This window comes from Myotis daubentonii, chromosome 11 (assembly GCF_963259705.1).
Source record: "Myotis daubentonii chromosome 11, mMyoDau2.1, whole genome shotgun sequence".
NCBI lineage: Eukaryota > Metazoa > Chordata > Mammalia > Chiroptera > Vespertilionidae > Myotis > Myotis daubentonii.
In genome coordinates this window covers 48,477,685-48,492,530 of record NC_081850.1, presented here as the reverse complement: position 1 = coordinate 48,492,530, position 14,846 = coordinate 48,477,685, and the positions used below count along the sequence as shown (strand labels likewise).

Here is a 14,846-nt window from a genome sequence, read left to right as displayed (position 1 = left end):
TCTATAAAAGAAGATTTTATGTAATGAAGACTTATTTACTTTCCAAATTATAAAGACTTGGGGACCTTTACAAAAGTTTTTTCTAGAGGACTTGGATTTTATGAGCCAGTCAAAGTAGTTTTATGAAGGAGTTTGCCTCAATTTCAAGTTTTGAAAAAATGATTGTGAAGGGAGTAGAGGACCATAAAATACATTTTAAATATGTCTTTGTATATCTTCAACATTAGCAACAGCAAAAACAGAATCTAAAAATGAAGCTGGCTTGCCCCAGACTTGAAAAGGACTTTCTCACTCAAAACTTTGTCTCCAGCAGGCCTGGAGTCCGAGGTCAATCTATATATTGACTTAATGAACAGAGAGGATCAATGACCTGCCTCTTTATTAGATTTGCCCTTCAGCCAAACTCTGAGTTGACAGTGGCATGTTCTTAACCTCTCCACCTCATTATAACAGGCAGACAGGGATGCTCTGTCCTCTGTTCCCTAAACATGTTGAAATAGCTATCAGCACCAGGCTGATGGGTACAGGGGGAGGGGCATCCCCTCCAACCATCCTAGCTGCTGGTGCTGTATCCAGGTAGCATGCTCACACTGGCTGTCAGTGTCAAGTTTTAAAAACTGTCCCTCAAAACATAACAAGAGCAAGGGGATTACCAAATTAAAACATCAAATGAGTAAATAGGAGAAAATAACCTGGGAACTCTATGATATGTTCTGTATCACAAAAGAGAAAAAATAAAAAAGGAATAAGGAAAAAAATCTTTTTATGGAAATAAGTGTATGATACAGGGGGAAAAGGGGCAGATATTTTATAGTTTCAACAAGATGTAATATTTAGCAAACACATACTGACATAAATAAAGAGTACAAATAAATGAAACCCACAGTCAATCAAAGCATAATTGATTCTTTGAAGATTATGTTAAAACAGAAGGAAAACTTGAGATTGTCACATTACCGGTTCTTTTCTGAATAAAAGGCATAAAAAAATTATGGAGTATCTTTTTTCACTATTTAAGAAATACTTATAAGAAACTTGGCTGGGTAGCTCAGTTGTTAAAGAGCATTGCCAAGGTTGCAGATTTGATCCCCAGTCAGGGCACATAGAAGAATCAACCAGTGGCCCTAGCTGGTTTGGCCTGTGGACTTAAAGGTCCCGGGTCTGATTCTGGTCAAGGGCACATGCCCGGTTGTGGGCTTGATCCCCAGTAGGGGATGTGCAGGAGGCAGCCAATCAATGATTCTCTCTCATCATTGATATTTCTATCTCTCCCTCTCCCTTCCTCTCAGAGATCAATAAAAATATACATTTAAAAATTAATAGTCAATAAAAAGCTGTAAAAAAATCAATCAATGAATGCATAAATAAGTGGAACAACAAGTCGATGTTTCTCTAAAAAATCAACAAGAAAAAATTTAAAAATATAAGGAAATAGAAGGCATGAAAGTGCTAAATCCTTACTTCTGTAATGGACAGTCAGTAGACAGTATCTAAAATTGATAATATATTTTAGAAACATGGACATAAACACCAGAAGAAATAGCTAAAGCATTGAAGATGATTGTTTCTGGGGAATGGGACTCAGGTGAGAGGGTGGCTTTTTAAAAAATTATATACCTTATGGTTGTATCTATATATAAAAGGCTAATATGCAAAGTGTCCCCTCGGGAGTTTGACCAGGAGACTGGGAGCTCGCTATGAAGTGCGCTGACCACAAGGGGTGGCGTGGAACATGGCGGGTGACTAGTGGTGGCAGCGGGGTGCTGAGGGAGCGAGGGAAGGAGGAGGCAGGGAGGCGGGGAACCTGATTGGCCCTGATCGCTGGCCAGGCCAAGGGACCCTACCCGTGCATGAATTTTGTACACCGGGCCTCTAGTAAACATATAATTACTTTGATGAAAAAATATTTTAAAAATTAACTTAGTCCATAATTAAGAGCTCCATAAATCTGACTGGCCATATTTTTTAACCAGAATGAAATGAATAGAAACAAATTATATGTTTAAATAATAAACCAACCAAATCTCAAACTCTAGGAAATTTTAATGTAATTAATTCTACTATGTAACCAGGCCAAAGAAGAAAAGTTCAATATAGAAAATAAAAGAAAAATAGTGCCTCTTAAAACCTATGCTGTGTGGTCTGGTGTGGCCAAGCAGTATTTGGTAGTATATTCATTGTTTGATTTTTAATTTAAAAAAAAAGACATTAAACTTAAGATTTTAGAAAATTAAGTCCTCCTATATCCCCCCCCCCAAAAAAAAAAATCCATGGGAGAAAATAATGTAGAACCTAAAAAAATATTCATTTAGTAATTTTCTCTGTGTTTTTCCTAATTATATGCAATCTGGATTTCTAACTTTTTTTGGTTATTGTTGATTGTATCTTTTTAGGCCTTAAGCACAGATAGTTTGAAAATATCAACTCGCCTGAGCTTGTTGGACCAAGAGTTGTCCAAAAAGAATGTGCAGCTCCAGAGTACCACAGCTGAAGAGAAAATAAAGATTTCAGAACAAGTTCAAGCCCTCCAGAAAGAAAAAGATCAGCTACAGAGACGAAGAAACAGTGTGGAAGAGAAACTTAAAAATGGTAGCGTGTTATCACCTGAAGTAAGTCAGTATTCTTTGAGACTCGAAGTGCTGTACGATGGACCACTTGGATGATTTCCTCCCTCTGTCACTTAAACATAAAAAAATGATAAATCTGGTGAACTTTGTTTCCTTGAGACTTTGTCAGATGAAATGAGTTTACCTGGCACCACAAGCCACGCTTGACTAGAAACTGCCATGTCCTTATGTAGAGATCCATGAACATGGGTGGCTTCTTCCTGGGTTGCCAGGGGTTGGGAGACTAACTTTTCTTGAGTCTGGCCCTTCTCAGCTGGGTTTCTTATCTGAACTCACAAAACAGACAATGAGTTGAAGGGACTCTTTTTTCTCATTTCTTCCAAAGAAGGCACCTTGCTTCTCTTCTGCATCTTTCTTGAATGATACTAGGCAATTCATTACATTCAATGGATGCCCAGGCATTAAGGATTAATTCTTTCTATTACCTTGGTTGAGAAAGGCCCACTGTTCAGGAGCATGTCCCTTCCAGATAGATGCATAAAATTCAAATCCTGATAAAAATAGCCTTTAGTTAGAGTTTTCATTTAAGGGACCATATAGCTTCTCTCACCTTTATTTACTTTTTTAAATATGAAAAGATATTTCATTCATTGGCTTTCAAACTGCCCCAGACTTTGTCTTTTTTCACAATTTTACCTCAGTTGGCAATGGTACCTGTACCTTACTTGATCAGATGATGATGAATTTTTGAGCCAGAGTTTTCTCTGTGAATATTTATTGGTGATGTCTTGTCATTACCAAAGCAAGAGAAAATTGCTAAGAGAAAGTGAGTGCTGGGAAACATGCACCTTGCTGAATCTTGTAGTGTTTTATATTAGAGAAAGTATGAGAGGAAGTTAAAGGGAGCTGGTTAAGAAGAAAGAGGAGAAAGGATTTCATGATACTAGATTATTGCTCATTGAGTTGATGAAAAGTGTTGAAAACTAAGTCGACTGAGGGCTATGGTGTTTTATCACTCAACGTAGGTAGCTGTGCAGAGGATCACAGATTCTGGCTGTCCTCACAACTGTTTAAATTGGAGCCCAAGTTTATAAATTTGAAGGTATGAGAGCCTAAAATACAGGAAAAAAAATAAGTATTTAAGGAATTCTTGCCTGCCCAAGACTGTTACTAGGCCCAATGGAAGAGACAAAAAAAGCATTATGCTTCTCTTGAGAGATTCATACTCTATCTGAAGAAAAGAGAAGGATAAGAAAACCTTAAACCCTGAAGAACATAAATAAGCCATACTTATTACATTATTTATACAGAGCAATGCAGTGATCATGTGAGGGAAGATTATTAGGACAGTCTTGGTGGATTGGAAACGAGCTGGATTATGAAAAACATTATATACTACACTGGTCAATAGAGAAAAAGCCATTTTATAGATAGAACACTGTTACATAAGGCATAGAGATGGGAATGAGCAAATTATGTTTGCAGTAACGTAAAATGGTCCATTATTGCCATCAAGAAAGTTTCTTCTTCACGTGGAATTCTATAACTAAATACATGTAAAGTTTTGTGGTGAAAATAGAGGAGTGTGCATGCTACCAGTGTAGCAGCCCCTCTGGGTTGGTGTGAGGGAGTGATGAGCATTCAGCATTCAGTGGGGTTCCTTTTAATCGTGTGAGCTTCTCTACACCCTGCTTCCACACGGTTCTTTTCCCCTCCTCCTTCCTACATATACACACATTTATACATTTCTTACCTATAAAGGCTCAACTTGGCAGCTCAGGAAAGGAGGATGCTGCTGCTATATACAGCTCTTGTGTTCCCATTAAAAGTTATAAGCTGAGCCCAGCCCTAGCTGGTTTGCTCAGTGGATAGAGCGTCAGCCTGCAGACCAAATGTTCCAGGGTTTGATTCCCGTCAAGGGCATGTACCTCGGTTGCAGGCTCCTGCAGGAGGCAACCAATGGATGTGTGTCTCTCACATTGATATTTCTTTCTGTCTTTCCCTCTCTCTAAAAATCAATGGAAAATATCTTTGGATGAGGATTAAAAAAAACCTATATTTAAATGAATGAATGAATGAGTGAATGAGCTGAGCCCAGCTGGTGTGGCTCAGTAGTTGAGTGGTGACCCATGAACCAGGAGGTCCTGGTTCGATTCCTGGTCAGGGCACATGCCTGGGTTGTGGGCTCAATCCCCAGTAGGGGGTGTGAAGGAGGCAGCTAGCTGATAAATGATTCTCTCTCATCATTGATGTTTGATTCTCTCTCTCCCCCTCCCTCTCCCTGCCTCTCTGAAATCAATAAAAACATTAAAAAAATTACTACATAACACTACTGATTACCTATTTTTAAAAAAGTTATAAGCTGATTGTAATAGACACATTGGAACATTCCAAGCTCTGCTTCAAAGCCGAGCTGGAGCACAGATACTTTCTCCAGTCAAACCTTTCCTCAGTGTCACAAGACCCCATGACGCAGCCACAAGCACAGCCACAGGCAGAATCTCAGGCTGGGTCTGCCCGGAAGAGGTTAATTGGGAATGACCACAGGTTCTATTCAAGTTCCTTGCAGCAGAGCTAAGCAAGCTCCTGGCCCAGTGACCACATGGTTCTTTTTAGTTGGCTCTGAAATGGGCTCTGCTCTCCCCACGGTTTCCAATCCGAGATTAATATTAACAAAAAGACCCGCCAATAGCAGATGGTGGGGAACATGAAATGCTGATGTGACACAAGACAATAAAATCTAGGTGGAATGGTTTGCTGTTCTGATGTCTTTAAACTTGCTTGGAATTATTTTCTCTTTCCACAATAAATCAAAATATTTTTCTAATTTGGTAAAATGATAGGTTTTAGATCACTATACAATATAAGCAAATCACTTCCTTTGGCAAAATTCAGAAACTAAGATTTTAAAAAATTAACTATTTTTTTTAATAATGCAGAGTGGTTGCCTAGTAATTGAGGTAAGCTTCCAATTTTATGTTTTAGGATTAGAATTTATATATATGTTCTAATGTGCTTGCTCAAAACTTTTAGTTTTGTTTTCTTTTTGTATTGATTGGTATGTGTGATCCAAAAGGTATGGAGACCATTGCTTTAGATTTCTATTACTCTCAGATCACTGACCTCTGGACCAGCAGCAGCAGGGTCACCAGAAAGCCTGTTCGAAATGCAGAGCCTTAGGCCCCACCCAGACCTGCTCCTTGGTACACAGTCATTTTAAAAAGTGCTCTTATGATAAAGGATAGTCAATTCTTGGTAATCGATGGTATCAGTTGTGGGAAATTTTCATCCTGGGACAGTTTCCCATTGCCACTCATCTTGTCAGTCTAATACCTATTGCTGGGTTAGTGGGACCCACAAATATTTAGACGCTGCCCATTGGAGCAGGCTGGTGTCAGGGTTCTATAGTTGCTGTACTGTCGTACAGTATCTTGGTGCTTCCTTAACTTGGATCCAAAACTGTAGGAATTAAATTTGCACCTAATTGTTCCCAGCCATATATAAAGGCCAACGATTTCCACATTTGTTTTTGGTAAAAATTATAATCACACTATGCATTCATGAGTCAAATATGTTCTTTGGATAACTTACTTTTATTTTCTGGTTCCTGATTCATTCAACCTAGTACTTTTCAGGATTTAAGTTTATTTTTTCTTTCTTATGGAGTGATTGTCAAATCATCAAGTTCTTGGTGGTTAGTGATTGCACAGAGAAATAAAATGGCTGTAGAACACTTTGTTCAAAATGGCTTTCAGGATATTTGATAAACTAGCTTTTAAAAATAAGTATTATTTGACCTTTCACTGGAATAGGTTGTTACATACTATTTCCCTGAATTTCAGAAAAGGAGCTCTGGAAATCACTCTGTTTTTTAGGTAGATTAGAAGTACTGACATTATTTTCCTGGAAATGCTGGGGAGAGGAATGGAAAGAAATACTTGGGTCACATAACCAAGACTTAATGAAAAAAATATTTTTTATCTTCTTCCTTCATCAACTCATTCAATAGACAATGAATTTAAACTGTGTGACATACACTGTGCTAGGCAACCAGGGCATGAATATAGACAAGATACTATGCATTCAGGAACTTAGAGTAGAGGTAACCTCCACCTGACAGAGGTCCTCAAACTTTTTAAACAGGTGGCCAGTTCACTGACCCTCAGACCGTTGGAGGGCCGGACTATAGTTTAAAAAAAACTAGTCGGCTGCTAAGCAACAGGCAGCGGGGGCAAAAACATCCGGCGAGCCGGATAAATGTTTTCAGCGGGCCGCATGTGGCCCGCGGGCCTTAGTTTGAGGACCCCTGCTCCACCACATGTACAAATATACATATATATATATACTGAGCGGCCAGATTATTATGACGAGTGCTGCAGTATTGAAGGCAAAAGGTAGCCCAATGAAGGTACTGATGGGGTGGTCATAATAATCTGGCTACTCAGTGTATATCAAGGTCTTGGCAAGTCTGGAATAATTTCTTACCAAGATTTGGATCCCTTCCCCCACATAACATGTTATTTGGATAGTTCAGAGAACCACTAGATTTTCTGATAGGTATTCATCATATTTCTTTCCTAAAAAGGAAATCTCTGACATATGAAAAAAATGTTACGCTGCCATATCCAATGATGTCTCTTATGAAATGTTTCATGTCCTTAAATCCTCACTACTTTTTTTAATGCCATACTGTTTTTCCCTTAGAGAGACAACTCTGGTTACAAGTTCTTAATTTATTCTGAATCTTATTTATTTTTTCCCTCCTAGCAATATATTGTTTTAATAGATGTTTGAAGAAATATCAATGGGTCTCCAGATCTCCCGGACACATAATATATACTTTAGGAGCTAGGGAGGGAGATGTATTACAAAATAGCTAATCCTGTGGGCTGAGGCTTGGTGTTCAGCATTTGCTGTATGACCTTGGGATGTTCCATAACTCACCTAAGCTTCTGCCTCTTCCATTTTACTAATAGATTTATTGCAGGGATTCAATGATTATATGTTATATATGTGTATACCAACATAAGCACTTTATAGCATAGCACGCACTCAATAAACATTCTTTCCTTAAAGTTTAGAAGAAAGGTAATTTCCATTAGACTCAAATACAGCAGGTCCTTGAGTAATGTCATTTCATTCGAAGTCATTTCATTATAATGTTGATGGGAGAGGGGAGGCATCAATTCCAGGCCGGGGTCACTATCTATTTGGAATTTAGTCTGTGAAGGTTTTCTCTTTGGACTCCGGCTTCCCCCTACATCCCAAAAGCTGTGCACATTAGATGAATACATGTGTCTAAATTGTCCCAGTCTGAGTGAATGTGGGTGTGAGTGTGCCCTGCAATGGAAGAGTGTCCTGTCTAGGGAGGGTTCCCACCTTGCACCCTGAGTGTAGATACAAGCTTGGGCCACCCATAACCCTCAACTGAATTAGTGGGTTGGAAAATCATTATCTTACTTGTTTTTATTAATCTTCCTTAAATGTATGTATAGCTCACATTTATTTCAATGTTTAATATTAGAAGTGTTTTGGGTCTTTATTTAAGGGTTTGGTGATGTTTTTGTGGCCAGATATATGCCACATGGACTTCACTCTTGTTTATATCAATTAGCATATGGTAAAATTGGTTTTGTTATACATTGTTTTGCTTAAAGTCGCAGTTTCCAAGAACCTATCGACAACATTAAGTGAGGACTTAGCATAGTAAGATCTTGGTATGTGACAAAGTCCAAGTTATACTATTTCATTTAAAATTAATGATTTCTGCCCTAACTGGTTTGGCTCAGTAGATAGAGAATTGGCCTGCAGACGGAGGGGTCCCAGGTTCGATTCCAGTCAAGGGCCCATGTCAGGGTTGTGGGCTCGATCCCCAGTAGGGGGAGTGCAGGAGGCAGCCGATCCATGATTCTCTCTCATCACTGATGTTTCTATCTCTCTCTCCCTCTCCCTTCCTCTCTGAAATCAATAAAAATATATTTTTAAAAAATAATAAAATAAAATAATTTCTGTTGCGTTATATGCAGGAAGAACACACTCTTTTCCAGCTTGAAGAAGGGATTGAAGCGTTGGAAGCTGCAATTGAGTATGAAAATGAAAGCATCCAAAGTCGCCAGAACTCGCTCAGAGTTTCATTTCAAAGCCTCTATCATAGCGAAGCAAACGTCTTGGAAAAACTAATTGCCCTGAATCCTACTGAGATTAGAGCTATCCTTTTCAGATATTTCAATAAGGTTAGTTTTTGAGAGATTGAGGATTTTCTTCTAAAAAGGGGTCAAGATGCCTTCACATCTTACATATTTAGAATTTTTAAGTAATTAAAAGACATATAAAAATGGTGTAACTTCAGATTTAAGCATGATTTCTCTTTACAGTACTGCATGCTGTCATCTGAAAGCTTTCTGATTATCCAAGTATGTACGCCTAACTTGGTGTGGTTCTTAAATTTGAAGGGCCTTCTGAAATAAGAGCTTTTTGAAGTAGTTTTTAAAATCAAAGAATTTACATTCCTCAGTCACTGCTTCTTGATGTTTTCTAGATTTGGATGTTGCTAATCAGCACTCATGAAAAATCAAGGGCCTCCAAATTTGGGTTACCTTCCTTTCATTGCTGTAGGAGAGGGGTACACTTAATTTTTTCATCATAACCTCTGAATTGATATGGAGCTGAAGTGGTACATCACTGGCAAAGACAGTAATAGAGATTTTAGCACTAACCTGAATACGCTTAATATGAATAAAAATATTTTATACTAGAGGCCCGGTGCACAAATTCATGCACCAGTGGGGTCCCTCAGGCTGGCCTGTGGGATCAGACTGAAACTGGCGTTCTGACATCCTCCAATGGGTCCTGAATAGCGAGAGGGTGTAGGCCAGGCCGAGGGACCCCACCATTGCATGATCAGAGCTGGGGAGGGACACAGGAGGTTGGCCAGCCTGGGAGGGACCACAGGAGGGCTCCAGGGTGTGTCTGGCCTGTCTCACTCAGTCCTGATTGGCTGGACCCCAGCAGCAAGTTAACTTACCAGTCAGAGCATCTGCCCCCTGGTGGTCAGTGCACATCATAGCGACTGGTCAACTGTCTGACCCTTGGTGGTCAGTGCATATCATAGCGAGTGGTTGAGTGGCCTTAGCATATTATTAGCATATTAATTACACTTTGGTTGAACAGATGACCAGACACTTAGCATATGTTAGGCTTTTATTATATAGGATTTTATATGTATTTGACAATTTACTGATCCAGAAATGCTTTGTACCATGGAGAACTATATCCATCTTTTTTCTAATGTATTCTTTAAAAATATATATTATGAAGTGTTAAACAAGTAGATAACTTTTTTCTCTGAAAAGTATATGCAATTTAAGGGAATATCAGACAACTAATGAGCAATAAAACACTGACGTTTAAAATCAAGTTCTAATTCTGTTACACAAGTTAAAAAGGATGAGAAATGAATAGAATTGTTGTGCACAGCCCTCCTCTTGGATAATTATTGTCAGTAGTAAGCTGCTGTTATTGGTGAGAGTGCATTCTATCGCTGGGTGTGTGGAGGGCAGAAAAATGGTGGGGTACTCCAAAGGTTTTGATATAGATAACTCTTTTGTGGTAATCTTACAGTAAGTGTTCTTAACCCAAAGCGTCCAGGCTAAGGTCAGTGGATTTTCTGATTCTGAGAACCACTGGGAAAAGTATTTTTCTTAAAAGGTCATTATACTATTAACAAGCTCTGTGACACAGACATTTTTGCTTCATATCAATGCAGAGAAGAACCCAATGGGCTACATGGACAATCTAAAACCAAACTCGGTATTTAGAGTTTTAAAAATTTTGTCACTTATTTATAACATCCATTATGGACTTAACATGGGGAATTATCTGGCTATTATCAGTGTCTTTAGCTTCTTAATATCTGCTTAGACTAGAGAAATAGAATTATAGGATTATAAATGTAAACTATAATAATAAAAGCGTAATATGCTAATTAGACTGGAAAGCTGTGGCGGGTGGAGGCAGAGGCAGCTGACAAGGGCCATGGTGAGGGCGGGGGCTGAGCCTCTTGCACAAATTTCGTGCATCGGGCCTCTAGTAGGATTATAAATGTCTAAGAAATGTTGGAGGAGCAGTTAGTAGAGCAACATTATACTGAAATAAAGTTACTACCAATTCAGAATCCCAACAAGTTCAAAAGGCTGTTAGGTTATTTTGGGGTCTGTTACAAAGCATTTGCCTAGTTATACCATGGTGATTAAGGAAGTTCATCTTACATTACCTAACAGAAGTAGATTAATCTGTTGTACCTAAGACAGACTGAAAAGGTCAAAAAATGTATTTTCTAGGTGGTTAATTTGCGAGAAACTGAGCGAAAACTACAGTTACAGAATAAAGAAATTAAAATTAAGATCCTGGAACAGGATAATATGGTTCGTGAATTGGAATCTGCACTGGAACATCTGAAATTGCAGTGTGATCGGAGACTGACCTTCCAACAAAAGGAACATGAGCAAAAAATGCAATTGCTGTTACATCATTTCCAAGGTACCTGCCTGCCCTCTTGTCAGTTCTGTATAGGTGATATGTAGGAGGGGGATTTGGGAAGGAAGATAGAACAGCATTTGATCACTTAAAAGTCCAGCATCTATAAAGTTACTACTTTCCATGTTTTTCTGCTTTCCATCTTTTGGTTAGCACATGTTGGGATAACTGCCTTTGATGTGGGGCTATTCATGCTTGAAATGCCACCCCATGTGCTTATCCCCACTGTCACACACAAGAACTGCTGCAATCCTGTTACTTTGTTGTTGGTCTAGTTTTTACATAGAGTTGTGGAATGACTTCTGGCTTTGTGGTGTACAGTTGAAAAGTTTTTATCTCCTAAGGATATAGTAGTTGATTTTTAAATTACTCTCCCTTCATAAAATTAAAATGATAGGCTCTGTCAGATTTCTAGTTATATTTCTTGTTATAATTTTCAGCTGATTATAACTTTTATGCATTAAGGCTATATCTTAGGTCAAAATTAGTTTGCCACTGATGGACACATACTGTTACCAGTGCACAATAGTTCAACCATCAACTCTAGTGTGGAAAGAGCTGTCATAGCAGTCAGTCCTCACATTACCTGGGCATATAGCTGGTACACAAGCAGTTGCTATGACAACAAAATCACTGCCCGGGGATACTGGTAATGCTTCGGTCCAGGCTGCTTAGCTGCTTAGTCTTGATTCTTATGCATCTTTAGTTTGAAATGCATTTAAAGGGATCTGGAAGAAGCAAACCAAGGAAGCAGAAAATTGGAAAATATGTGAATTTGAGTGCTTAGGCAATTTGCCTCTAAGTTAATTCTATAACCAGTTAATTGACATCCAGTTGCCTGATGACAGGATCCCTCACATCATAATCATTCAAATGTGCTCAGCTTACCTTAAGACTCTAAAAGTGGTATTTTAATATAAATTTTAATGTACAGGGTAGGGCAAAGTAGGTTTACAGTATGGAAAATAACATTATTACTAAATAATAATCTATATATATAAAAGCCTAAGCAACCATTATGACTGAATGACCAGAACGACCAGTCAACCAGTCGCTATGGTGCGCACTGAACACTAGGGGCTGATGCTCAGGAGCTGTCCCCTGGTGGTCAGTGCACTCCCAGAGCCAACCTTCTGCAGCTGGCCAACCTCCCACAGTCCCTACCCCCACGCTGGAAAACCTCGCCTGGTTCCCCTGGCCGATTCCTCCCCGCAGCCAGCCGGCCCTGATCTGCCCGCACCGATCGGCCTGGCCCCGATCAGGACTGACTGCCGGCCGGGCCTAGGGACCCCACCCATGCATGAATTCATGCACCAGGCCTCTAGTCCTTCCTATATAATAATAAAGGGCTAATATGCAAATAGACCAAATGGCAGAACTGGTCACTATGATGTGCACTGACCACCAGGGAGCATCATACACTCAATGCAGGAGCTGCTCCCTGGTGGTCAGTGCTCCAGAAGCCGGGCTCATGGCGGGCTCAGAGCCTCTCCCACCTCCGCTGCAGCACTAAGGATGTCCACTCCCCCACGGGCCTAAGCCGTCAGTCAGACATCCCCTGAGAGCTCCTGGACTGCGAGAGGGCACAGGCCAGGCTGAGGTAATACCCCCCCCCGAGTGCACCAATTTCATGCACTGGGCCTCTAGTATAAGAATAAACTCTGTGTCACCTACTCAAAACTATAAACCTACTTTTGCCTCACTCCGTTATTATGCTATTTCCTCTTTTTTGTTGTGTCTTCCTTTGTAATTTAATCTTTCTAGCTTCTTTTGACTTTGTTTTTGGTTTGTTTGTTTGTTTTGAGGGTTTTTTTTGTTGTTGTTGTGTGGTTTTTTGTTGTTGTTTTTTTTGTCATATATTCTCTGGGCTTATAGTCAAAGGCCTGTGACTTTTCATATGCCCACTGTTCCTGATATAAACTTGAAGATATTGATGTAGCTGATGGACAAAGTTCCAAATGTGAACTTTGTATAGAAAAAAACCTTCTGTTGTTCTAAGGATAAATCCTAGTTAGTCGCTATTCAGAAAGTGCTTATGAATCATAAAAATGTGGTAAGGTGACTAAGGTATCATTCCTACTTTGAAAAATTTTAGAGGCAGAAGAATCCAAATTGTAGGTAGAAACATATCCATTCAGGTAACAGATACATTGTAACATAATCTGACCCTTTAAATATGAAAATACATAATTTTCAATCATTTATTTTAAGCTGATTTTAAATGTAAATTTCTATTTTATAGAGCAAGATGGGGAAGGCATTATGGAAACTTTAAAAACATATGAAGATAAAATCCAACAGGTGGAAAAAGATCTTTATTTCTATAAGAAAACCAGCAGAGATCTTAAGAAGAAACTTAAGGAATTGTTAGGGGAAGCAGTTTGGAGGCCACCGGTACCATCTGAATGTAAGCATTTAATGCTACTTGTCATGCTAACAATGTTTTTCTAGCATTTGGTAAAGTCCATCTAATTTGTAGTTCAGCTTTTCCCAATTGATTTGGTTATTTAGGATTAGATATTTAACTTCTATTTGACTCTGTAAGTGAAAGTAGTTCTCTAGTCTATGTATAAGATAGAAAGAACAGCAGGGAAAATTAATGAATGAATAAATGTATATGTGTGAAGGAAACTACACATATTGCTTGCCATGTGCCATAGGCTTTTGTATTCCCTAACCTAAAATAACTCCCTTCCACTCTCTCTCTCTCTCTAAAGATCAATGGGAAAAATATCCTCGGGTGAGGATTAAAAAAAAAAAGATACGATTTCAGCTAATTTACTATTCTATTTTGACCCATCTTAAAAACTTTTGTGTCTATAAAAGTGATATATAGTAATTATAGAAAAATTTGAAAAATATGGCATAAAAACACACCCATAATTCTATTCAAAACTGTTAACATTTAGTATAATTCTTGTCAGTACTTTCCTCATGCTTTAAAAAAAAAATAAAGTTGGAATCATATTGGGGATATAGCTTGTATTATATCTTATCTCAAAATGGTACTCTAATAATAATAACATTAAACAAGATTGGTTTGAATTATAAAATATAGCAACTTGCCCTTGCTGGTTTGGCTCAGTGGATAGAGTGTCGGCCTGTGGACTGAAGGGTCCCAGGTTCAATTCTGGCCAAGGGCACATGCCCGGGAATGCGGGCTCGATCTCCAGTAGGGGGCGTGCAGGAGGCAGCCAATCAATGATTTTCTCTTATTATTGATGTTCTATCTCTCTCTTCCTCTTCCTTCCTCTCTGAAATCAATAAAGAAATATATTTAAAAATAAAAAAACAAAAAACATCACTTTAAAAAAATAAAATATTGCAACTTAAACATATTAAATTCTGAGTTTTCTAAAAGATGCTATATAGTTAGTATCCTAATCTATAACAATAAAAGCATAATATGCTAATTAGACCGGATGTCCTTCCAGACGTCCTTCCGGACAACCTTCCAGATGAAACCAGGGCTACGAGGGAAGCCCAGGTCCCGGATGCCAGAGGGAAGCCGGTGCCGGCAGCCGGAGGAAGAAAGGCCTACTCTTGCACGAATTTCGTGCATCGGGCCTCTAGTTAATACATATTAATTGGTATTCGGTTCATTAGTTTTTATAGTACTCTTTTCATTGTCTGCCTATTGGGCTTGTATTTATCTTCTTTGAGTATTTTTAGCATTTTCAAATGCAAAAATTAATCTTTTGACCAGAATATTGTGGTCACTTTTTGGTTATGTCTCCGTATAGT

The 14,846-nt window shown here is 38.8% G+C and overlaps 1 protein-coding gene across 5 annotated transcripts in view; it reads left to right on the top strand.

Moving 5' to 3' along the window:
- The window catches only part of KIF27 (kinesin family member 27), a 76,323-nt gene that overhangs the window by 53,400 nt on the left and 8,077 nt on the right, over positions 1-14,846 (top strand). For 3 of the 5 annotated variants that reach the window (XM_059657024.1, XM_059657025.1, XM_059657022.1), the window contains 4 exons: positions 2,394-2,609; positions 8,594-8,800; positions 10,907-11,105; positions 13,345-13,509. In XM_059657024.1, the coding sequence (XP_059513007.1) occupies positions 2,394-2,609; positions 8,594-8,800; positions 10,907-11,105; positions 13,345-13,509 (787 nt within the window). Of the gene's footprint in view, positions 1-2,393; positions 3,225-8,593; positions 8,801-10,906; positions 11,106-13,344; positions 13,510-14,846 lie in introns of those variants that run through there. The other 2 variants (XM_059657023.1, XM_059657026.1) reach the window with 2 other exon arrangements.